The sequence below is a fragment of the Natator depressus genome, chromosome 18 (assembly GCF_965152275.1).
Source record: "Natator depressus isolate rNatDep1 chromosome 18, rNatDep2.hap1, whole genome shotgun sequence".
In the NCBI taxonomy this organism is placed as follows: Eukaryota; Metazoa; Chordata; order Testudines; family Cheloniidae; genus Natator; species Natator depressus.
In genome coordinates this window covers 12,276,685-12,301,400 of record NC_134251.1, presented here as the reverse complement: position 1 = coordinate 12,301,400, position 24,716 = coordinate 12,276,685, and the positions used below count along the sequence as shown (strand labels likewise).

Here is a 24,716-nt window from a genome sequence, read left to right as displayed (position 1 = left end):
CATATCCCAGAGGGATAACTAGTCAGTGCTTACTCTGGAGGGCTGCAGGGCCTGAGTTTGCATCACTCCTTCTGAGGCCACATCCCACAGCAAAACCCCCTTTTGCTCTTAGTGACTGCATGGCTCTGTCTGAGCAAGGAGTGCACTAGAATGCCAGAATCAGGCCCACTCCCCCAATCTCTGTCTGCTTCCAGGCCCTGGCAGTTCCAGGATAGTAATAAGAAGGGGAAGCTGCTCCAAGCAGCGCTGGTGGGTGGGTTGGGGTGGGTCTGTCTAGCTGCAGCAGCATGTGGAGACTTCTTAGTGCTGCCCAGCAGACTCATCCTAGTAGAGAAATGTCAGAGTCAGCTCCTGCCGGCCTGGGGCTGAGGCGGGGGAAGGCAGCAGTTGATACTGCAGGCGGAGGCCGCCGGGACGCCATTGAAAGCTGCTAAATATGACCAGGTTAGCACTTTAGTCTTTAATGGCGGGTCACCATTAATAAACCTAGGGCCCCAGGGTGCAGTACAGAGCCTCTCTCCTCACCCGCCCTGAAATACTCATTTCATTAACTTTACTGTGTGCGGAGCTCGGCACCCGTCAGAAGGGTAGGCAGCCAGGAGGGCTCCAAGGGTTAACTGCTAGATGTCTTATTAAAGTGCTGACCACTCTCCTCCGCCACACTGCTGGAGCTGGGGGAGACTCACTGCACCTTTCCCCAGCGCCTTCTCCTTCTCACAGCTACCTCCTGCCTCACCAGCCCCCTGGACATGAGCTAGCTCTGGGAGAATGCCCCATTGCCCTGTACCCCTCCTGGAATGGATAGCACCGTAGGCGTGGAGAAAGCATAATCACACAGGCATGGTCAAGTGGCCCGCATACAGAGCCAGGAGCCGGGACTCCTGCATTCTAATCCTGGCTCTGACACGGACCTCCTGGGTGGCCCTTGGGCGAGTCACTTCAATTCACTTCGCCTCAGTTTCCCCATCTGCAGGATGAGGATGCTAGTGACAGTGGTGTAAACACAGGGTGACACCAATGGAGTTACCCTGGACCCAGGCTAGAGTGAGTGGGAGGAGAGCCTGTTATAAAGAGTGCTACGCAAACACCAGAGGCCAACTTCTGCACTTAATGACACCAGTATAACGCAATGGGATGGCACTGGGGTAACAGAGAGCAGAATCTGGCCATTGATAAGAGTAACAATAACCACAGTGAGACAAGGAATTCTGCGAGGTTACCCCAGGTGGGGAGGGCAGAATTTGCCCAATAGATTGGTGCCTGTCACTGCTCTTGTGTGAGCCACTCTAGGGCTTCCTTTTCCATTGCTGCTCCTGGCTCCAGTCTTGTGCACCCTCCTTAGGAAACCTGTCATAGCAGCAGGGAGGACAGGGAGGGACAAGGTGAGATGGAGGCTCTAAGGACAAGGCTTTGTATTACCTGGCTGGCTGGTTCCCTGGGGGAGGTGTGTGAAGGGACAAACGGACATGCCCCGCTGCCAAAATTCCCATCTCAAGTCTGTATCAATCTGCCCTACTTGGCAACTCATCTGCAGCCACCATCTGTGGAGCTGGATCAATACGACCTGGGCGGAGAGGTGCTTCTATGGGGAGGCAGAGCCTTTGGGAGGAGTATTTTGGCTTTTAACACTCTTGCTGAGGAGAGGAAGAGAGAAGCTGGGAGTGAGGTTGAGTTTGGACCCACTTCAAATGCCTGCCAAGCCTTTCATCCTCAGGCTGCGTGACCCGCTGCGCACAGCGAGGGTATGCCTGCCCTGAAGAGTTGGCCTGAGCTTTTAGCCAGGTATTGCCCCTAACACTCCTCCTATCCACACACAAAACCTCTCATCCCCGTTAAGCGCTCTCCTGTTAGCTAGCCCATCCTGGGGCAACAGGCTAAGTCAGGGGTTCTCAAACAGGGGGTTGGAACCCCTCAGGGGGTCGCAAGGTTATTACATGGGGGGTCGTGAGCCGTCAGTCTCCACCCCAAACTCCGCTTTGCATCCAGCATTTTTAATGGTGTTAAATATACAAAAAAGTGCTTTTAATTTATAAGGGGAGGGGGTCGCACTCAGTGGCTTGCTATTTGAAAGGGGTCACCAGTACAAAAGTTTGAGAATCACTGGGCTAAGTGCTAATACTCCTCCAATACCTTCCCACAATTCTCTCCCCCACCATCCCCCAAAGAACAGACCAGTCTTCCCACAATTCACTGGGAAAGAATCCTAGAGCAGCACAAAGAACCAAGGGAGATGCCTCCAGAAGTCCTAGCGACATACACACGGGAGAGCAGCACCAGTGAAGACCCAGTAACTTGGGTCTGGCTTTGCAGTGTGGCTCCTCACACCCAGGCTAGGCTGATCTCGGTGCTCAGAGCAGAGTGCCAATCACTCAGATTCACTCTGCAGCGAAGACATACTCTCAGGAACTAACACCCCTCCGCCCACCCCCCAGCTCAACCAATCCCAATCCTGACAAAAGGAAATCAACACTTTGGACAATGGGAGCCTTTGGCCCATGTGTGGGGGGTCCCAGCCTGGTCGGGAAGCACTGAGCTCGGCAAGGCAGGACAGGAGGCCTGGCCCTGGGCAGAGGGAACAAGTCCAGAGGCCCTGCTGTCAGCTTGCACCAGGAAACACATGACCTCTTCCTCCCTCCTGCCTCAAAAGGTGTCCTCAAACCACCCCTGCGCCTGGAGACTGCCTCCTGATGTTCAGACCAAGTAACTGGATCCTTTTGTCAGGCTCAGAAGTATAGTGACATTTCCACGCTAGTTCAGGACCGAACCAAGCCTCCTGGCACCAAGCACATGCTCTAAGCACTAGAGAGCTTTGTTCCCCTAGTTCTTATGCCAACAGTGGCCCCACTGGAAGAAGGCACCACAATCAAGTTGGGAATAGGGGGCTCTGTGGAAGGCTGCCTGGTGAGGCTGTCCCTAGTGGCTGGAGAGCCCCCTCACTAAAGCCCAGAGTCACTGGAAGGCTGCCTGCTCCGATTAGAGCCGGCTGAGAGGGGGACGCTGCATTGGGCGTCACCTCCAAACGCCCTTCAGAGAGAGATGTCGAGAGAGAGCGAGAATCTGCAGTTGTTCTGACGTTTCTCGTTCAGCGAGAACAACTGTTGCAGTCCTTTTAGAATAAACCCAGCAACTGTTCCCAAAAGCACTGCCCCCTCAGCCCCTGCCCTTAAAAAAACCCTCACAACCGATCTCCAAAACACCAGCTTCTGAGTCAGGGTGAAAATGTTATTAACAAAAACATCACTCAGGGGTGGGACACCTGCTGCCAGACAAGCAACTGGCTTGGCCCTCGATGGTTAGTGTATTACATCAGGGCCCAAAAAGAGAACGGGAAGGGAGGGAGAAGGGAAGAGAGTGGAAAAGAACAGATGGAGGGAGGGGAGTAAGAGAGACAGCAAGAAAGGAGTAAGAAAGGGGGAGCAGAGAAAGAGGGGAGTGTGCACATACAAGAGGGGGTGTGCATGACAGAGAAAGCTCTGAGAGAGCGCTTGTGTGTGTACAAAAATGTGAGAACGTGCAAGAGTGGGAGTGTGGGTGTGAGAAAGAGAGAGTGTGCGTGTGTGAGAGGGGGAATACGAGAGAGTGAGAGACTATGGGGTGGGAGGAGGCTGAGCCTAGAGCAGAGAAGGTGAGAGGAATCAAGGAGGAGGAAGAGAAGAGTGAGAAAGGGGAAGACAACACCACAGAGAGAAAAAGTGCCTGGGAAACATGTAAGAAGAAAAGAGGGAGGGTGAGTGAAAGACAAGAAAAGAGGGATACATAAGCAGCAAAAAAGAAAGGGAGAGAGAGGGCAGGAGGATGAGCGGGTGTGAGCAAACAAGGGAATAGAGTACAGGTGGGACGAGAGGGCTGAAAAATAAGTGCGAGGGACAGAAAGAGGAAGGATTGAGGAAAGGGAGAAGGGGACAGAAGAGAGAAAAAGAATAAAATAAACAAACAGCAGGGAGGGAGGAAAAGATGTCTATTAAAAACCTCAGTGCATAACACAAAATGTCAGGGTTTATAGCTTCATTCTTGGCATTGCTGGTACTGAGAACCCCAAACAGAAATGTCACTGCTTGTCATGTTTCATCACCTGCTATTTGTTAACACCTTCACTGCAAGGAATCTGCCCCTCAACCCCCTCCAGGCTTTCCATTTGGAGTGCAAACTGGGAACACCCCCCACTCCTACTGGTTCTCTTTGGACTGTTACAATTGAGCCAAAGGAAGACCATGGATGCTCAGGGTGGGGGTGGGGCAGCAGGACTCCTGTGTTCCCAGGACAAACGCCCCAGGGCATGTCAGGGGGGCGACAGTAGTACTTGCTTTCTAGCAATAGGTCTCAAAGCATAAATAAATAAATTGGCTTCTGCACACTGGCTAATTCACTGGTTAACGGGGTTAATAACGTGCATAAGCACCAGGGGGTGCCACTGTTAAGAGAGACAGAACCTCCCCCACACCAGAGGGGAGTTAACAGATGCTCCTAAGGTCCAAGGACAGCTATAGAAACACCAGACACTGGTAAGTGAGAGGGGCTGTGGAGGGAGTGGGACCTGAAGGTGTGAGTGCTAATAGGAGAGAGGGGAGGGGACCGGGGTGGAGGGGTTAAGCGCTAAGCCCAGCCAGGGGTGAGCAACCTCAGAGTGCAAGTGCTAATGGGTGAAAGGGATGACAGCTCAGGGCGCCTTCCCATCCTTCCATCTGGAAATGGCCCGGGCCCATTCATCTCCTGAGCTGAGAGGCGAACTAAGATATATATAAATAAATTTTTAAAAACCCAATCCCCGCAAGTCTGGAATTCTCCAATCTGTTTGCTTGAACAGCAACGGTCAGATAAAAGCAAACATCCAAACCCATTACACATACAGTCACAGTTCCCTGCCATGGCATCTGCACTGCTGACTTTGCTTCAGCTCCTCTCTGCCTCTTTGACTTCAGTGGTTTATTTATTTCAAAGACTCCCATTTTCCCCAGGATCCCCCTCTCCTTGACATCCCGTCCAGCCACAAATGTTCCGTCCACGCCATCGCATGGCATCACCGTGGAAATGATTCTGAAGTTATCACTAGACAAGCTGCCCCGCCTTTTTACTCTCCAGTTAAAGGGTGGCCAGTATAGCTCCTCCCCAGTAAAGTTCTCCCATGTAACTGGGATAAACTGTTCCTACGATTTCTGGGCTTTCCAGAAGAGATTTACAACCCTGCCCCCCAAAATCACACAGAACACAACAAACAGTACTGAAGGAGCCTGAGTGCAGCCAAGAAGTGTCTTACGGCAATGCACTAAAATCCTCCCAGGGGTAAGGCTAGTTGGCAGGAGTGTCCCAGACTGAGCTCCTTTAGGGGGGTGGGGAAGATTTACATAGGAACAGGGGTTTCAAAGTCTTTGCCCATTTATTTTTTTAACTCCTCCTGCTTCACCCACATCCATAATTTCATAGCTGACCCAGGTGCATTAATGGGTGGTTTTCACCTTCCTGCCAGGCATCAACTGGATTGATCTAATCCAGGATGACAATCTAGGTTCCTTCTGACATCTTTTCACATAGTAACACAAGGTATTGACTAAGTGCAGCTTCCCAGCCAGGCCACAATGGTCTTATCCTCTTGCTCATTCCCTAGAGAGAATCACCCGTCCTTGCCCAGGGATACGCACTGGCTAATGAGTTCACTAGACAGTTAATTCACAGCAATGTCGGCTGCAGCTGCTGGCCACCCCAAACCACTCACCGACAATGGAGTCTTCAAGGCTTAGCTCCTCACTGAGTGCTCTGTGCTTACGGCTGAGGTAGGATCACTAAGGGCACCAATGCAGCTCCCTCAACTTGTTCTGTCAGAAAAGCAGCATGTCCACCTGCATCACGGCCTTGCTGGTGGGGTCGCAAGGGTCATGGAAAAATGGCGGCACCTGAGACTGTGTCTGTGCCAGGTTGGGATTGGTTGGTTAGAATATGAACTCCTCTAGGCCAGCTCCTGACTGCAGGTTCTCAGCCTAACAAGCTACCCTGCCATTGCATCCATCAGTCTCCGTTTCTCTCTATCAAAGGGCCGAATCTGAAATCACCAACCCAAAGAGGTCCATGCTTTGAGAGAGGTTCGGATCTGAATCCCTGAAGCCAACTCTACCCCTGTGGTTTGAGTTCCAACTTAGATCTAAACCCACCACAGATCAACTGTTCTCGCAAGACTGAAACCTCAAGAGAACTCTTCACAAAATATGGCATTGTCACACCCATGCTCTTGCCCTGATTCAGCCTGAAAACCTAGCCCTAGGCTAGCCCTATCCCAGCTCTGAACCTGGCCTCCTTGAGCATCTCTAGACAAATAACTATTTTTCTGACAGATGAATTTTGATCAATATCATTCAAACAAGGCACAGGGCTCAACTTAGACTCTGCAGTTTGAATTCCCAGAGCTCCCAATAGTTTGACCTCTATCTCTGCATCACAGGAACCTCCCCGCCAAAAAACAATGATCAGGTAAGGGGAGAAATAAGTCTGGAAGGGTCTGAGTAAGAATAAGGAGCTTGTGCAAAAAGCGACCAGAGAGTTCTGTTCTCCTGCTTGGAAATGAAGAGGAGTCAAACTGCAGCACGTAGGGAGGCCGGGGACAAATTTTAAATGACAAACTAAAAATGGATCCCGAACACACATAGAGATTTGTTTAAAATACGGTCAAATGAAAAACGAGGTGCCTCAAACTAGCAGAAACAATCCAGTACAAAGGGTCTTGGAAGAATCTCCCTTGGAACCTGGCAAAACCTCTGCTCAGAAGTTGTAGAGCTCCCCCAGCACTTGCTCTCCTGGTTCCACTGGGTCCCTTTGGTGACTTAACTAACGGGCAGAAACACTTTGGTGGGTGCAGCTGCAGGAATCTACGGGCTCCTGTTCACAGTTGCCATCAGTGTATCAAGGCCACAAGAACCGTTGCCTAAAATCCATGTGCAGATTCTAGAGACTCATCTTGTCCCTTCCTCACCATTTTTCTCGCTCTCAGACATTAATCAGAGGAAATTAATACAGAGACAAAATAAAATGGCAACAACCCAACACACATATGCACCTGTTCACATAACACAACCTCCAATTCCAGCCCAGATCAGCTATAACTAGAAATGGGCCCCAAACCAAAACCCCAGAGCCAAACACCCCCACAACTCTGGGAACTCAAACTCCACGGAGGATTTGAACTTTGCAGCTTTGGCCCAACTTCCAGAGTGATCATAACTCTGTCTCACCTGACTGCTCTTTGGTAGCCTCCTCGCAACGGGTTTGCTGGGTCTCAGTCTAGTGCCCGGGAGAGAAACATCCACATCTGTCCACCATCACCACAGGCAGCCGTCACAGGTGGTGTCACTGGCTGTCTCAGCAATGAGGCCAAGACTTGCCTGGAACAGCGCGGGGGCACACGAGAGTTCTGGGGGTGCCTGCACTGCTGCTGCCTGTGCTGTCTCGGTTCAGTGGACAGAGGCCTTCGCTCTCCACAGCTGTTCATCTGGCACCTTTCCCAAGTACTAAATTCAACCCCAAAAGTGTAAAATAACTCCCCAATCAATTTGGGCTGAATTTTCTTCTCTGAGCACAACAGGTGCACCAGCAAAAACACACACATGAGCAATGGTCACCATGTACAGTGTTAGAAATGGGCATTGGTGGGACCCTTTAAGCTGGAGAAGGTGGGAGGAAACTCAACAGGAGGATTTCATAGCAGGTGAAATTCATCCATGTGCAGAGGAGCCAGCACAAGGCCTAGGTTCCACTTACATCCTTCTCGGAGTCTGGAATGGCGCGCAGTCTTTGTGATTTTGCACAATGGTGAATTTACACAAGGGTGAATTTCACCCTTTGAGACTGTGGGCCAAGATTATTCACAGTGACAACTGATTTTTAGTGCCCCACGAGGCCTGATTTCCAGAGAGCGGGTGCTCACCACTCCCTGAGAATCAGGCCCCTTTAAAACACCTTGTGCTAGATGTCCAGTTCCCACTTTTAGTAATCAAGGCCAACATTTTGGCTTTTTATGTCCCTTTGTGCAATCCAGCCAGATCTTTGGGGGTTTTTTTTTCCTTCTCCCCATTCTTTTTCTTTTCCAGCTTTTTACCAATTTCCCTCTGCTTCCCTCCCTCCCTCTCTCCCCTTCTCTCAAGGTCACACTGCTCGTTTGCACGTTGAATATTTACTTAGCAGCCTGGGTCCTTTCACAGGCGCTCACCACAAATATGCTTTCTGATAAAGTCGGGAGAAAAGAAACTATAAAACCCAAAACAAGATCAGAAATAGACAAACTCTAGCAGGGCGAGGCAGGGCAGGCAGCAGAGTAAAATAATTCAGCAGAGACAGCTGGCAAAGGAAACATGCCCAGAGTTAGTTATTTTCCCCGAGGTGTCCCCCCCTTTGCCTGTTTGTTTTTCTGAACATTTTCATTCTGCCATTACAGCTGCACACCCTGATTCTGGAAGATGGTTACGTTTAACTTCTTCACACACAGGATGAAATTCATTCCCTGTGCAAAGGCCAAGGACCCTTAGAGTCCCTGTGTGCATGGGTCTTCTGTGCTGACCCTCTACATGGGGTGACTTACACCCCCACTGAGCAGGGGAGCTCCCCATTGAGCAGGGGAGCTCTCAGCTCTCCAAGATGTCTCATAATCTACAGCAAGACCATTGCTCATAAATGAACTGAACAAGGCAATGGGGGATATACTGTATGGAGCAATCCTGCACTGACCTGGGAACAGACTAAGGAATTCAAATCCTGTTCACCCGACTTATGCAAGTAAGTCTACTAAAGGAGACTAGGCTATTCACACAAATAAAGGGAGAAGGAAATGGCCCTAGATGGCCTAATGGACCATTTCCATCTCTAGCTTTATTGTCACACTATGATATGGTTCTATAGTCTGAACCTTCTTGGCCAGATGGGGGATTAGAACACAATTTCACTGAGCTCCTGTCTCATTCCCACAGATTTCAGGGCCCAGTACGATTCTACTGAGTACTCGGCTTCTGTTGTTCCCAGAAGATATTGTGAGTTTGATAAACTCCAGGTTGACTTCAATGGGATCAATGTTTGGTCAGTGCTGTGTGCTGCTTTTGGGAACCCCAGTCCCAATACTCACATTGTCCAACAAAGTTTTTTTTAATAATTTCTCAGTGGTATCATTTCCATCTAACAATTAAAACAAGCACCTGTCACTGATGGGAGAGGTGGATGTCAGCAGCGGCCCATTCATTAGCTATCTCCTCTTCATCTCACACCATAACCCCACCTTGGCCTCCCTACCCCCAGTAAAACATAAAACAGGAAAGGATGGAGAGAAGGAACAGTAACAACAGGGCCTATGTACTTTGAAATGGGATCATCTGTTGGCATGAGCTTAGACTCCCATTCATTTTTCAAATGTATGGGGGGTATTGGTAGTGATTTTAAATTCATACACGTCAGCTGGGCCATGGCTCCTGTCTATAGGGGATCCATGTGGCCAGACTCATCCCACTTACACAGATGTAAATCTGGACTAACTACCAAGCCAATGGAGTTATTTGGATTGACACCAGCAAATCAGAGATCAGATCCAGCCTACCATCTCCCAAGGGGGAGGCACTACTGTCTGGTCATTAACACAGACAGGCCAGTTAACAAAAGCCCTGATCTTCCCAGTAAGCATAAGAAACACTGCATCTAAGACATGAACTGTCCATGGCTGCTACTCCCAGGACAGTTTGACTGGTGCTGAAAGTCCCCCCACTCTTTCTTTCAGAGGGACGAAGGCCCTTGCCCTTCCCTCATTCTAGCGCTGTCTGAGGGTGCTGCTTCCCTGCTCCAGATCATGGTGGAGAAGTCAGCCACAGGTTCCCTCCATCATACTGCCTAGGGAGGAAGACCATTCCCAGCCATGCTGCCTAAACTCCACAGCTTCCCTTGGATTTTCAGCCATCACTACCTCAATAGCCATGATCTAAAGTCTGTCTGTTACTCAGACTCATGGGCGAATGATTGGCAGCCTGATTGCCTCAATGGGGCAGGGGGAACAGGGCTCTGTTGGCTGTTTCCATGGAGTCTGACCTTCTCCTTGAGGTTGCAGTGTTCTTTAAACAAGTACTAGTGCTCTATCTAGGAATGGTCCAAACCACTTCAGGAACACTCCAAACTATGCCGACTGAGGCCATTCACAGTACTGTAGTAAACATATTACTAGAGTATTAGTGACATTATTGCAAGTTGTAGTGCTCTGGGCTACTGATATTACTGCAGGAACTGCACTGTACTAATACTATTGTAAGTTGCACTCACTGGGGCCATCAACAGTGCTATAATATCACTACTGAAAACCAGAAATATCTTGGGTGTTCGGTATTACTGCAGCAGCACTATTGCAATACTTTAATGTTTGGGTCCATAGGTACTATACTAACCGCACTGTAATCAAATTATAAGTTGTAATGTTACCAGCCATTCACAGTACTGTAGTATTAGTACTCTGATCTGCAGTGATCTCAGCCACTCAGTACTGCAGTAAAACTGCTCTAAGCTGGAATGCTCAGCCACAAACAGCACTGTAGGAACAGTACTCTGATCTGGAGTCCTCTCTGCCACTTGCGGCACTGTGGGAACAGTACTCTGATCTGATTCCCAACCACTCAGTCCTCCCAACCACGCAGAGTACAGAGTACTGTAGTAACAGTATTCTGCTCTGAAACGCTCCCAGCCACTTGCAGTACTGCAATAACGCTGCTCTAGGCTGCAGTGGTTTGGGTTAGTATTGTAGAATACTGTAGTATTTTTTTCCTGGCCAGATCTTTCCTGAGGCTGGGAGTTGGCTGGGGTGCTGCTTGCCCTGAGTGCAGGCTCTCCACACCCTGCTGTCTCCCCGGTGTGGCCCGTTTCGTCTCATTGCGCTCCTGCTCGCCCCCACCCAGTCGCGCACATGGCTTTAATGTTTTTATTACCTGTTTGACTCGCTGCCTTATTGCTTCTCCCCTTAATGGGGCCGTAACCGTGGAAACGAGGAATAAACGGCCACCAGAAAATGAGATGATTAAACAGGTCACCCTGGCAAAACAAACTCTGTGTTCACAGAGCCCAGTGGTGTATGCAGCGCCAGCCCAGGGGAACACAGGGCTGGGCTGCAGGGGGCTGGCAGGCAGAGACACTGCTCTTGCAGGGGACACGGGACTTAGAGAGCTCCTGCCTTAGAGGGTGGGACTGCCTGTCCCTGGAGGATGGGGTTGTACACCTCTCAGGTTTGAGGGGCCATGTCCTCACTGGGAAGAGAGCAGACAGTGGGGACTGGGCAAGTCCTGCGGCAGAGGAAGTGACTGGTGTGAATGTAAACAAAGCCCAGGTCTGGGTCAGTTCAGAACAAGGCCTCAAAAGACCTACACCTGCACCTTGCCCTGAGTCTCTGCCATCATCGCCATGTTAATCTCCCCACAGGATTCAGAGACCAGAGATTCAGAGATTCTGATGGCCTCTTGTTTCTGGTTCCCTTAGGCCTTGCCCCCACAGTGTCGCTCCTACTGGTGAAGCTGACCAGTGGCTGCAGAGAGTGGAACATTTTCCACATAAGTCAGACAAAGCCACAGACACTAATCTTGGACATCAATGAACTAGGGACATGGCTGGGAAAGGAACCTGCTTTCCTCTCATCAATCCTCCTCCAGCTCCAGCCCTGAAATAGGCTTGTGTGCAGATCCTTTCCTAGACCCTTCCTCCCCTTCCACCTCCTCTTCCTCCTGGCTGTTACTGGTCTTCAATCTGGGCTGTCAGCCACAGCTTCTGTGGGCACAAATAAAGCCATGACCACAAGATTTCAGGTCCCACACCCTGACACTCAGACTGCAGCCATGCTAGGAAGGTGGCAGGGGGCAAAGCCGTTGCCTCGGACCTATATCAGGGACATTCTATGCCAGCTGCCTGCCAAATACCACCTGCCCACCCATGCATCCTTCTCTCTGTGCAAAGTTACTCTGCCTGAACTTGACTTGTTTCTAGCTCTCTGTCCTAGTCTGTCGCCCAGGTCACCTTGACCCTGACGGAGGTGTGGTTTACTAGGAGCAGACAATCTTCTCAGGAGATCTTGGCCCAACAGTTAACAGGGTAGAGGAATCTCCCTGGGGGCTTTCTGCAAATCACCAGGGTGTGACAGTGAAGCCCTAGACCCCACTCTACGAGTTACCTGACCCCTGGATGGAGGGTACACATCCAGCACTTCAGGGCAGGAGCTGTAGCCTCCTATATATGGCTGAACATGGCCTAGCACATTGGGGAGCCACCACAAAATGGAGAACTAATAAATATTCTCAGAATTTAAAAAGCACCAAACCAATGACCACTGTCCTGACCTGAACCCCATTATTATTATTATTTATGTTTATCACGGGCAGCGGAGTAAGCTGTGGCCTGGCTGAGATCAGAGACAACCGGGCTGGGTGCCGCACAGGCAGAGTAAGAGACAGCCCCTGCCCCAAGGAGCGCACAGTCTAACTGACAAGACAACCGCGGGGCAGGGGGCAAGACACACGCAGAGGGAACACCATAACAGCTGCCGTTGCCGTGCTAGTGCCATGGTGTTTGGTGAGGTCTGTGGGGGGGATCCGCTAAACAGCAAAGGAAGGCAAGGAGCAAGAAGGGCTAGGGCAGGGGGAAGAGGGCGAGTGTGAGGGGCAGGTGGGGCTGAGGTGAAGAGGTCATGAGGGAGGGAGTGGGAGCGGGTTGGAGCCCACAGCCAATCAGCGCCACTCAGGGAACAGCCATCAGAACCATGGGAAATACTGATACCATCAGCAGCATCCCATGGTCCCTGCTGAAATGTCTCCCACATTGCTGTGGCAGCCTTACTCTCTGGCGGGCTGCAACCTGCAGGGTCTTTCCCTAAGGCCACAGCAGTCCGAGTGCCCCCAAACAGGTGTCTCCTCTGCACAGTTCTAGGCCTAGGGAGTACTGTGGGGAGAGGTGGCCCCTTTTAGCCCCTTCCCCCACTCAGTCCTGCAGACCTAGACCTAGCCTCAATCATACCTAGGGTGATCAGATGTCCCGATTTTATAGAGACTGTCCCGATTTTGGGGGCTTTTTCTTATATAGGCACCTATTACCCCCCACCTCCTGTCCCAATTTTTTACACTTGCTATCTGGTTACCCTAGTCATAGCAGCAGTTCAAAGTATGACCCAACCCCTAACCCAACAAGCCAGGGATATCTTAAAGCCAGTCCCAACAGACCTTCCCAGCACAAGGGACTCAGCTCGCTCAGCCTAGCAACATTTAGCAGGTTACAGAAAATCCAACCAAGGCTCCCTCGCAACCACATGCTGGCTTCCAGGCCTAACCAGAACATTCCCCCAAAGCGTCACCGCCCCCACAGGCCAGCATTAGTCCACCCCAGAAGGGCTAGGAGTAGGCAGGAGTTTCTATTGCCCCCACCATCCCTCCCCTTGCCTCAGCTGGAGCGTAGGAAGCTAGATCTGGTTCTGAGCTCCCGCCACCAATCACCAGCTCAGAGGCTGCAAATTTTTCAACACAAAATGTTCTTGAAAATAAAACAAAGCAAACAAAAAGCAAACAAGTGATGTCACAAACCGTCCTCCAAAGAGGCTTGGATCCTGCCAAAATCTACATCCCGCCCCTACCTGTCCCAGACCTGGAGCTCCCAGGAGCCAAGAGGCTGCAGAGAACAGACTCACAGTGACAGAAATAACATCATCAGACACTCGCACGCTTGCAGCAGTGGAGATGAGGAGACAATTGCTTGGGGTGTTTGGGCTGGTGACTTCTCTTAAACAGGCGCATGGTTTACAGAAAGGAAAAGTTTGACGGGCCCGCCTCTTTGTATCAATTTGAGTGGTATTTCAGTAGTTAGGTGGGAAAGTCACAGAACTCAAAGTCCTCTAACTGGGAGGAGTTTGCTCATCTGAACAGAGGCAAGTGAGGAAGGGCAGGAAAGAAGAAGAAGGAAGGAGAGGTACAGAGTGGCAGCCAGCAAGCGAGAGCAAAGCAGTGTTATCCCTGCTCTGGAGTGGCCTGGACCCTTGAGCCCTGGGAACTCCCCGGCAGCTTGCTGAGTTCCACAAAGCGATTGGAAAGGATCCAGCCGGACAGTGTTTCCATTACAAAATATTCAACTGAAAGAACAAACCAGCCCCTCTCCATGCCCCCCAACTCCCTTCTACCCTGGTTGCTCCCCACGAACAGCTGCTCTCACCTTCAGGACACACAGACACAGTAATTATTCCAGGAGCGGCTTCCTTCCTCCTCTGCCTGTTGTGCAGGGTGCCACTTTGAAACGAGCATGGGAAGGGGAGCGTCAAACAACTACAAGATGCCCTGAACCCCCACTGAATCATCCGGCAGGAAAAAGGAGTAGGGTGACCAGGTGTCTATTTTTTTTACCAGAACTTCAGGTCAAAAAGGGACCCTGGTAGCTCCAGTCAGCACTGCCGACCAGGCTGTTAAAAGTCCAGTCAGCGGTGCTATGGAGCTAAGGCAGGCTAGTCCCTACCTGGGTTGGCACCGCGCTGCATCCAGGAAGCAGCCAGCAGGTCCAGCTCCTAGGCGGTGGGGCCACAGGGCTGCGTGCGCTGCCCCCCCCCCCAGCACTGACTCCGCACTCCCATTGGCCAGGAACCGCGGACAATGGGAGCTGGGGGGGCAGTGCCTGCATGCGAGGGTAGTGTGGTGCAGAACTGCCTGCTGCACCTCCACCTAGGAGCCGAATCTACTGGCTGCTCCTGGGGCGCAGTGCGGTCCGCGGTGTCAGGACAGGCAGGAAGCCTGCCTTAGCCCCCACGCTGCGCGGCTGACCGGGAGCCACTGTAGGTAATCCTGTGCCCCAACACTGTGCCTCAACATCCTGCCCAGCCCTGAGTCCCTCCAAACCCGGAGCCCGCTCCTGCACCCAAACCCCTCACCCCCAGCCCCACACGAGCCAGCACCCCCAGATGGAGCCCTTACCCCCCCTCACTCCAAACCCCTGACCCAGCCCAGAGCCCCCTCCCATACCCTGAACCCCTCTGCCCCACCTCCCAGGCTGGACCCCCCCCAATACCCCAATCCCCTGCCTCAACCCGCAGCCCCCTCCCGCACCCTGAACCCCTCATCCCCAGCCCCACCCCAGAGCCCGCACCCCCAGCTGGAGCCCTCACCCTCTCCCACACCCCAACCCCTGCCCCAGACAGGAGCCCCCTCCCACACCCTGAACCGATTTCTGGCCCCACCGCAGAGCCCTCACCCCCTCCCACACCCCAAGCCCCTGCCCCAGCCCAATGAAAGTGAGTGAGGGTGGGGGAGAGCGAGCCAAGGAAGGGAAAATGTAGTGAGCGGGGGGCAGGGCCAGGCCATGGGGAAGGGGTCGTGGGCTCAGGGAAGGGGTCAGGCTAAGGTGTTCGGTTTTGTGGGATTAGACAGTTGGCAACCCTGAGGAGATGGGGGAGCCAGGCATGTGCTCAAGGAATTACACAGCAGGTGGCGGGGGGAGATTCTAGAAAAGCTGGGCATGTACCCACAGAATTACACAGCAGAACCGGGGTAGTGGGTGACCAAACCACCATGCATGTGCCCACAAAATGGCAGCCCAAAGAAAAGAGTCCTGGGAGAGGGTGGTGGCGTGGGATCTGGAGAAGCCAGGACTGCTCTCAGTAGAGAAAGGGGCACTGGCAGGACTGCAAGAGAGAGGAGCTCTGATGCTCAGGGACTCCTGGAGGGGAAGAGGAGAGCTCCCACAGGTGAGACAGTCCAACATGTGGATGTGCACAGGCACTGCACTGGCAAACGCCTTGTGGAGAGGTGGAGCTGCTTTAATGAGAAGATGCATTTATGACTCAGGCCTCAAAGGGATCAGGACTTTTTTATTATTATTATTATTTTATTTTTCCATCATAAATTCCGCCCTAGGATGCCAGGTTTTTCTGGAAATACCAGATGAGGACTAGTGGAGCTGCCTGGCTTTTGATGGTTTCCCAGGTTGGGAAGCTGCTGTACATTCCACTTCCTAGTTTTCCCTCGGCTCTGCCTATGCCACTGGCAGCTGTTCTCCAGGGAATCCCAGGCCAGGGGGCTGCTGTCCCAGGAATCACCTCCATTTACTAACAGGTACAGTGACACCATTCACAACAATAACAGCCTGCTGGAACTTTGCCCCTTTCGTCCCAGGATCTCACAGGCCTTCCAAAGACCCTTCTGCTGAAGCCATGAATGCTAAGGAACAGGAACAGGAACAGGACAGAGGGAGCCCAGAGAGGACCCAAGAAGGCAGGAGGATTGTGCGGATGGGGTGCAGAAGTAAAATCCACTCTGCCTGGGGAAAGCAGCAATTCCTGGCCCTAGCCCTACACTCTGCCCATGGACAGGCCATAGCCCTAATTCATTTATTCCCATTGCTGAAGTACCCATCCCTGGCTTGGGGCTGCACAGGTGGCATGTTGTTATCCCCATATTATCAACAGGGAAACTGGGGCACAGAAAGAAGGGAAGTGATGGGCCCAAGCCAGGAATAGAACCCAGGTCTCCTGAGCCCCAGACCTTAACCACTAGGCCTCTCTCCCTCCTCAGTTTACACGGTCACATATGGCTGTCTCCTCTGCAATTACTAATGCAATTACACAGCCTCCCCCAGCCAAGAGAAGGGATCCAAAATAACACAGGGGAAAGGGCCCTCTGCCATACTCAGACTTCATTCCTGAGACCCTTCATTCCAGCAGCCCTTTGGCCTCCGCTCTGGTAGTCAGCAAGATGGTCCCCATCGCATGCGCACCCCCTCCCCGCCCGCATCCTCCTCCTGTTCCATGCAGTTTGACACTCCACCCCGGTGTGTGCTTGATGCTCTGCAGATGAGACTGGCTGGCAGCGGAGATGAGGTGGAAGGGGGTGCAGGGTTCCTTAGCTCTGAATCTCCTCCAGGGCCAGCTGTGCTGAACGATCCCCAGTCTCCCCTCGGCTGGAAGGTTACCTGCTTTCTTTAGAAAGGGGCTGACTGGAACAAGTAAACTGAAGTGGGGAAGTACTTAACAGGCCAGGCGCCTGGGCGCTTTAAAGATCTCTCCCCCAGCCCGTGCTCACATACATGCTGGCACCCCAGACACTCACATGTCATGCAGACCCTTGTGGTCCTGACGAAGACCAGGACTAGGGCTCCTACACAGACCCCTCCTTGGTAGCTTCAGTAGTGTCTAGTCTCAGGGCAGCTCAGGAGCTACATCACAAAAGCCACCAGCACTACTACCGTCTCCACTGGTAGCAACCTCAGCAGAGGCCAAGGAGCGAATGTGCCAAGAAGGCCGAGCTCCCCTCTTATTCATCAGGCCAGACTTGAGACACTCTGGCCCAGATGGCAGAGTGCAGAGGAACCTCACATTGTACAGGCCATGCTGGGCCTGTCCTATGGGTAAAGAGATGCCTTCAGGGTCCAGGGCTTTGATGCCAGCCCCCTTCTCACAAACACACACAAACTAAAACACTGAGACACCAACCTCTCCAGAAACAGAATCAGCGAAGAGAGGGCTCAGCACAGTACGTGTGAGTGTACAATAGCATGTAAGAGGGAGTGTGTCCAGAGCATGGGTGTGTGTGTATGTGTACAGCACGGCTGTGTGCAGAGTGTGTAGAATGTGTCCAGAGCAGATGTGTGTGTGTATGTGTACAGCATGGCTAGGTGTGTGTGTAAAAGAGTGTGGAGGATTGTGTCCAGAAGAGGTGCATGTGCAGCGTAGCTGGGTGTGTGCATACAAGAATGTATAGGTGCGTCTGGAGCAGGTGTGTATGTGTGCAGCACGGCTGGGGGTATGTGCACATCTGTGGGTTCCACTTGCCCCCAGACACAACTGTGCAGATCTTTACTTTTTACCTCATTTCACAAGAGGCTTTGCTGAATTAACCCCTCTCACAATTCACAGGGGGGCATGAGTAAATCATAATTTCACACCCAAAACTGGGAATGGGGGATCCAAATTCCACACTGGGCCAGTGACTGCTCAGAGGTGCTGTGGGCACTTAGGCCAGCAGGTGAATTGCACCCAATGCTTCCCATGCCTTTCCTCTGTCCCATTTTCATCCTCTCTGCCCTTCCAGGCTGTACGTGGTGCTCAGCTTTCCTTCTGAGCCTGAAACTGCCCCAGGACTGGAAGCTCCAAACACTTTCCCACCTCAGGAACATTTTAAGTTTGTGTTTTTCAGCGGCTGACAGCTGCTCTGCTCTGTACCAGGACCCCAGCCCCCAAATCACCAGGGAACCTCCAATGCAGCCAGAAGATGAGGATGGGAAACCTCAGTGGTCCCTAGGAAAGGACTTCAGGAACTTTAAAGAGGGACATGTTGTAACCAGGTGAACTGCACGTTTACTTTTCAATGGGGCTGTCAGGGAAGCACCTGGCAGAGGAAGAACCCCACCAGATCCCGCTGCTGCTGCGCTGTCAGCTACTCTCCCCATGGGCCAAAGGACAGGGATACTTCCAGTACCTGTGTGTCCAGATGGAAAGGGAGTCTCCTGAGAAACAGGAGGAAGCGTAGTGCTGGTCCAGTGGGATGCTGGAGAGACTGGGGGAGCTGTGAGGATCTCATTTATGGACTCAGCATCAATGAGCCCAAAGGAGGGAGGAAGAGAGGGTTTGGAGTTTGTGGGAGGGAACAATATATTCATACCCATCCAGCACCCACTGTACCAACCAATCCAAATCCACACCCATCTGGCCCAGCCCTGCACCCTTCCAGCATGCTGGCCCAGCCCTGCAGCCATCAGGCACGCCCGCCCTACCCTGCACCCATCCAGCATGTAGGCCCAGCTCTGCACCTGTCTGGCCCAGCCCTGTACCATGCAGCATGCTGGCCCAGCCCTGTACCCATCCAATGTGGAGCAAGTGTATGTTCCTGTTCGTCTGCATAGTTCCTTAGCCCAGCCCTGTACCCATCTAGCCCCCAGTTTCCCTACTCAGCTTGGTCCTCATATGGCCCATCCAGTATTGTCTCATTCTCCCCTTCCATCTGGCCCTGCCTTTTGCCCATCCAGGGTCCACTCCCTTACCTGACTGGGCCTCGCGCTATACAGCGTCACCCCATCCTCCGCCCACAGAGTGCCCCCTCGTGCATCTGGCCTGGCTGCAGTCACCCAAGACAGATGTTTCTGGCAGCTCTACGGCTCCCAGTTCATGTTTCTAACTTGTACAGTCAGAATTAGAAACTAATAAGTTCCTTCTCCTGTCTCTGGTGCACCCCCCCAATGTGCCATGCTGTTCTGGGAAAAGAAACAGGGAGCAGTGGGGTCCTGGTCCGAAGGGGGCTTTCAATCCTCAAAATGGATTTTACCTGTCTGTGAAAGCCTTCTCCCCCCACTCCCACATCCCTTTCTCTCCAGGGAAATCAGTCTAAAAGGGGCTAATGGAACAATGTCCCTCTCTCATTCTCTCTCTCTTTCTTTTTATTAGCATTTGTGGAATTTATTCCCAAACTCTCCTAATCTTTCGTACACAACCATTTGATTTGCATAACCCAGCCCCCTCTCATAAAAACTGGCTGCTAGTTTAATTAAAAAATGTAAATTTGCTGTCATCTCGGGGCCTGGTGAATTAGGACGACATTGGCATTTTTTATTGCTGAAGACGTCCAAACTGATCCAGTCCGCGTTAAATCGAGGGGGACACTACCATGTGGGACTTTGGGGTGTGGGTTCTGTCCCATCCCTCCCCAAATAAAATCTCCTGTGCCCCCTCTCTGGCTAGCAAAGTGCAGCTCAGGACCTGGATTGTCCCAAACCACCTTCTGGTTGGCCAACCAGCTGTCTGGGCCTTTTTGATGATGGCACTCCTGTGAACTGACTCCTGGTTCGAAACCCACCACACTAAAAAAATAGAGACGACAAAATATCCCTGTGGACGAAAAGAGGCAAAAGGGGTGGAGGTGGGAGAGAAGAGGGAAAAGACACTGCCCCTCTCTCCAAAGTCCCAAGCCATGCTCTCTGCACCAGCTTGATATTTTCCAGACACTTTCTGTCAACTTTTGAGTGTGAAACCTCAACAGGCAGCCATTCCACAGCCCAGATTTACTTTTTGATGGTAGAAAGTGAGTCAAAAGTAGGCCCAAGACACAAGGGTAGCCCAGCTATTATGGAAAAATCTGTGAGAGTTTATCAGGAAGGCTGCTGAGAACTGACTAGAGTATGAGAGCCCTGCTGTAGAATTCTACCCATTCAGTCAAAACCAAAAGAAACTGCAGAAAAGTTCCCCATGTGTATGGCATTTCCCATATTGGTGGACAGCAGAAAGGGGAGAAGGGCAAACAGCTCAGGGAACCATACAAAGAGAGACTAAAGGTTCAAAAATTACATAATAAATGCTTGCTCCCTCCCAGCTTGAGTATCTGTATTGATCACACCCACTTCCACACTGGTTTCTCTATCAGTGAAGTAGACACTATTTTTTTTTTTTTACAGTGGAAGGATACAGTACATTGCATGTACATACATACCCTATTTTTTTTGTTCTAAATGTTGTTTAAAATCCAGTAGCCAGGGTGGTGTCCCCACCCCAGGGGATATTTCCAGGTTTATTTGAAAACAGCATTTTAACACAATGAAAGTACAAAACTATCCCTCAGTGGAAAATTGGGTGCATCCAACTATCTCAGTATTAATTGCCCCCCCCCCCCCCGGTATCTAGGCTCCTTGTCCCCAGTCTGAGTGCAGTTCCTCGGACTGAGGTTGATCAGATGATGAAAGAGTCCCAGGGGAAGTGATGGGAGCCCAATTGCTCAGGATATTTAGAAGTACACTCCTAGACAATCCCATGTAGGGAACAATCCTACCCTGGCCCCAGGTGGATCAGCTGGCCTGGGAGATCTTTCCCACTTTTAACTTCTATGGAAGTTTCTGATCCTAGAGGTCCCATACGTGTATCAACCCAGTGTACAAAGCCCTTAGTGCAGTGGTTCTCAAACTTTTATACTGGTGACCCCTTTCACATAGCAAGCCACTGAGTGCAACCCCCCTTATAAATTAAAAACATATTTTTATATATTTAACACTATTATAAATGCTGGAGGTGAAGCAGGGCTTGGGGTGGAGGCTGACAGCTAGCGATCCTCCATGTAATAACCTCGTGACCCCCTCAGGGGTCCCGACCCCCCGTTTGAGAACCCCTGCCTTAGCAGGACCAGGCCTCCAGACTTTACACATTGGGTCCCCATTGACTTCCCTCTCTCTCTCTCATGAAATGCCATTCAGGTACTGCCCTGGGGACGCAAGGCCTAAGGGACTGGAGAAAATTCAAGTCACGATGACTGAGGGAGGTAAACCAGCTCTCTAGAAGATAATGGTTAGAGGTGGTGATCATGGGGCAGGTCTTTACCCCGTGATCACAGTGGATGGATTCACCCACACGCAGATTGTAATGCTGACCTAAACAGATCTCCCAGATCCTGATTTCCATAGCTTATCAGCACCCTGGGCTCCCGTACCAGAGCGTGGAAGGTCTGTGTTACCTGCAAGTATGGCAGGGAAGCCCATGCATGCGTTACACTTGCGTGACTGAGGAGGGGTTACATTGTCCCATCTCCTGCATCCCAACGGTGCAGGCCAGAGGGAAGTTTCCATAGCTATGAGGATGGGACAGGGAGGAGGAGGCCCGGCGTTGGTTACTGGTGAAGCTGGTTGACTCTGCATGTGAGGGAGCGTTTGACATTGATTGGCTGACGGTACAGCTCCAGCCAGCAGGAGGCATTACCTCTCCAGGAAGGGGAGTTTAAATGGAGAGAGGTCCTGAAACCAGGCCAACCACGGTTGAAAACACCTGGCACAGCTACAATTCAATCCCCAATCTAGGAGCTGCCACAGTTCCTGGAGATGGGGATTGGGGCGGGGGGCAGAAATCATTGTTTATTTCTCTTTAAAATTATCCACCCTCCTTAAATTCACCACATCCTTAACACTGCCCCTGCCCACTCAGCCTCCCAGCTCCTTGGTCTACTAAAGAGAGGCAACAGCACATGCCCAGGCCTGCGCCAACTGAGATCTCAAACCAAGGTGTGCGAGTCCTTCCTGCTCTGGTATCATTTAAAAAAACAACAACAAAACACCATATTCTTTTAAAGCAAAATAGCTGAGTTCAAAGTTCAGGCCAGTCAATCATCAACCAGTTTATTACTATCTTATCCCTTGTAAAAATATACTACAATAATTATCCAAATAGTGACAGGATCGCCAGTGCAAGCTGGTTTGGCCCACTGCTGTCATTTAGTTTTTAACAAGGGGAGAGGGGAGTTAAATCACTGAGAGGGACAGTGTTTCACTTTCCCAGTAGGACTGGGTCAAAAAAGAGGAGGTGTTAGAACCCCATATAGTGGGAAATGGGGCCTGAGGAATTCCTGACAAACTCCAAACTTGCCTGCTCTGAACCTCCGGACAAGGCTGTGAAATCCAAGCCCAAAGCCTATCCCAGGCCTGACAACACAACACACCCTGCCTGCCACCAAATCCTATGCTGAAATCACATATCAGCCTGATACTGGGCCATGAAATCTCAGCCCTAAACCTCACCCCACCCAGATAGTGTCTCTCAATCCCAACCTGTGTCCCAGCCTGACAATAGGCCAAGAGAGCCCATCACACCCTGCCGGACCAACACCAGAACTAAAACCAGACACTGGACCACAAAATCTACTATCAAAACCTCATCCAGTCCTGATACTGGGCCCCGTAATCTGAAACCAAAACCAGCAAGGAGGGGGCCTGCCATCCCTCCTCCCAGAGCCTACACACCTCGCATGGAAAGGACAAAAACAAACCCATCCCAGATGTGCCCAAGTGAAAAAAAAAATACTCATTAAATGTAATAAGCATCCTGTTCATCTGACACTACCGTGTCCCAAATAAATTAAATTCCTTTTCATTTAGACAGCATAGGAACCTGACAAGCAACCTTTACCAACAAGACACCAGAGCTTAGAAGGGGGTAAGAAAATTAAAGAAAAAACAACCCACATGACTTATATATTTATATATATATAAAATGCAGAATCATTTCAAAATCCCCACAAACTTCCCTCCTTCCCCCCCCACCATCATTCTCTCTCTGTCCCATTTATCTGTCCCTCCTCCCCTCTCTCAACCCAGGGTCTCTCTCAGTGACAGCTTCCCAAACAGATCTGGATCTGAAATCAACCGGAAGGGAGAGATCCTCTTGAAGCCAGTTCCCCCCACCCCCTTACTTCATCTGGTTAGAGAGAGAGGCTGGGTTGGGGGCGGGGGGGAAGCAACTTCCGTAAAACAACTGAAAGAAAAGTGAAAGAGTCTGAGAGTCCCTACCTTGAGCTATACCTGGGGCTCAGGCACCCTGATTCTGAGCTGCTCCCCCAAAACTCTCACAAGCTTCCACACAACATCTAAAGCTCCAGTGGGGGGAACACCCCGACCCCCCAAAAATGATACCCCTCCCCCATCAGAGTGACGTCACCCCTCCATACACACACACCCCTGGCACCTTCCACTTTCCCAGCACCGGCTTTGGGAACATAAAAAAGTTTCTTCTTCTCCCCACCAGACAGGAAAAAGACAGACAGAAATTAAAATCTCTCTCTCTCCCTCTCTCTCTCTCTCTCTCTCTAAGGCCACCCAAAGCTGATCAGCTGTGCTGGGTAGTTTATTAAACTAAAAGAGAAACTATTTATAGACGAACCAGCCCCATCGGTCGCACCCGCAGGAAAGAGAGCAAGAGAAGAGACACGGGCAGAGGGAGGAAAAGAAAAGAAAAATAAAAAAGAGAGCGGCACCGGGCGAGAAAGAACAAATGAAAGAATGAAAGGGAAAGGGGAGGGAAAAGAAGAGACACGGACAGAAGGGGCTTTTTGTGTGTGTGCAAACTGAAAGAACAAGGGACAGGAAAAGAACAATTGTGCTGTACTTACCATAGTCGGAGAGACGAAAGCCGAATTCACTCAAATAATCAACTTTCATAATACTTAATTAATACCTAATTGCAACTGATTGCTCCCCGAATAACAAGTTGGTTTAAAATACTGATGTCATTGCTTTTGACGGTCCTCCCCGAGAACACTTTGGCAGCAGAGTTCACTGGTGGGGGGGGGTGACGGGGGGGGGGAGGAGAAGGCTGGCTGTCAAAAGTGAAGGTGATTGGCAGGACAGAGCTTGGCCACACCCCCCAGCCTGGCCTTCCCTACTGGCTAGAGGGCAGGTGAAAGATCAGAGTGCCTTCCCCAGCCTCTGCTCGCTGCCTCCCAGGGAAGATGCTGAGGGAACCAGCTCCCAGCCAGCGAGCTGAGCAGTTCTGAAAAAAAGCCCAGCCAAGCAGCGTTACCCTATCAGGGCTGCTTGCTAGGGGCCGGCCTTATTGGCTCGCTGCTTTCCCAAACCTTTGGCTCCCCGGGCGGAGAGGCGGGACTCGGGGCCCAAAGAAAAAAGAAAAAGAAAAGAAAAGAAAAGAAACACGAGGCTGGTGAACGGGAGCCCCTGCGGGAACCAAACCCCAGCAGCCAGGGAGCTCAGTGGCATGGGCTTGAGGGATAGAGATTTAAGGTTCAGTCTCTCTCTCCCCCACCCCATGTACTGATTTAACTGGGCAAAGTGCTGTGCCAGGGGGATGCACCCAGTTGGGGAGATTATGTTAAATAAAAGTTGGGTTGATACTAGCAATAGCGACTGACTTGACTGGAGTTAACTCTGGATTTACACTGGGGTAACTGAGATCAGGATCTGACCTGGGTCAAATTCTGCACTGGATTACACCCGCTCCAAAGGGCCAACAT

General features: G+C 51.3%; 1 protein-coding gene across 3 annotated transcripts in view; it reads right to left on the bottom strand.

Annotated features, from left to right (window-relative positions):
• CASZ1 (castor zinc finger 1) overlaps positions 1-24,716 on the bottom strand; it is a 263,964-nt gene that overhangs the window by 102,854 nt on the left and 136,394 nt on the right. Inside the window, exon 1 of one of the 3 annotated variants that reach the window (XM_074975270.1) lies at positions 23,859-23,998. The exons of the other annotated variants lie outside the window; for them this stretch is intronic. Coding sequence (XP_074831371.1) covers positions 23,859-23,907 — 49 coding nt within the window. The 5' untranslated portion in view covers positions 23,908-23,998. Of the gene's footprint in view, positions 1-23,858; positions 23,999-24,716 lie in introns of those variants that run through there. 3 annotated transcript variants of the gene reach the window in all.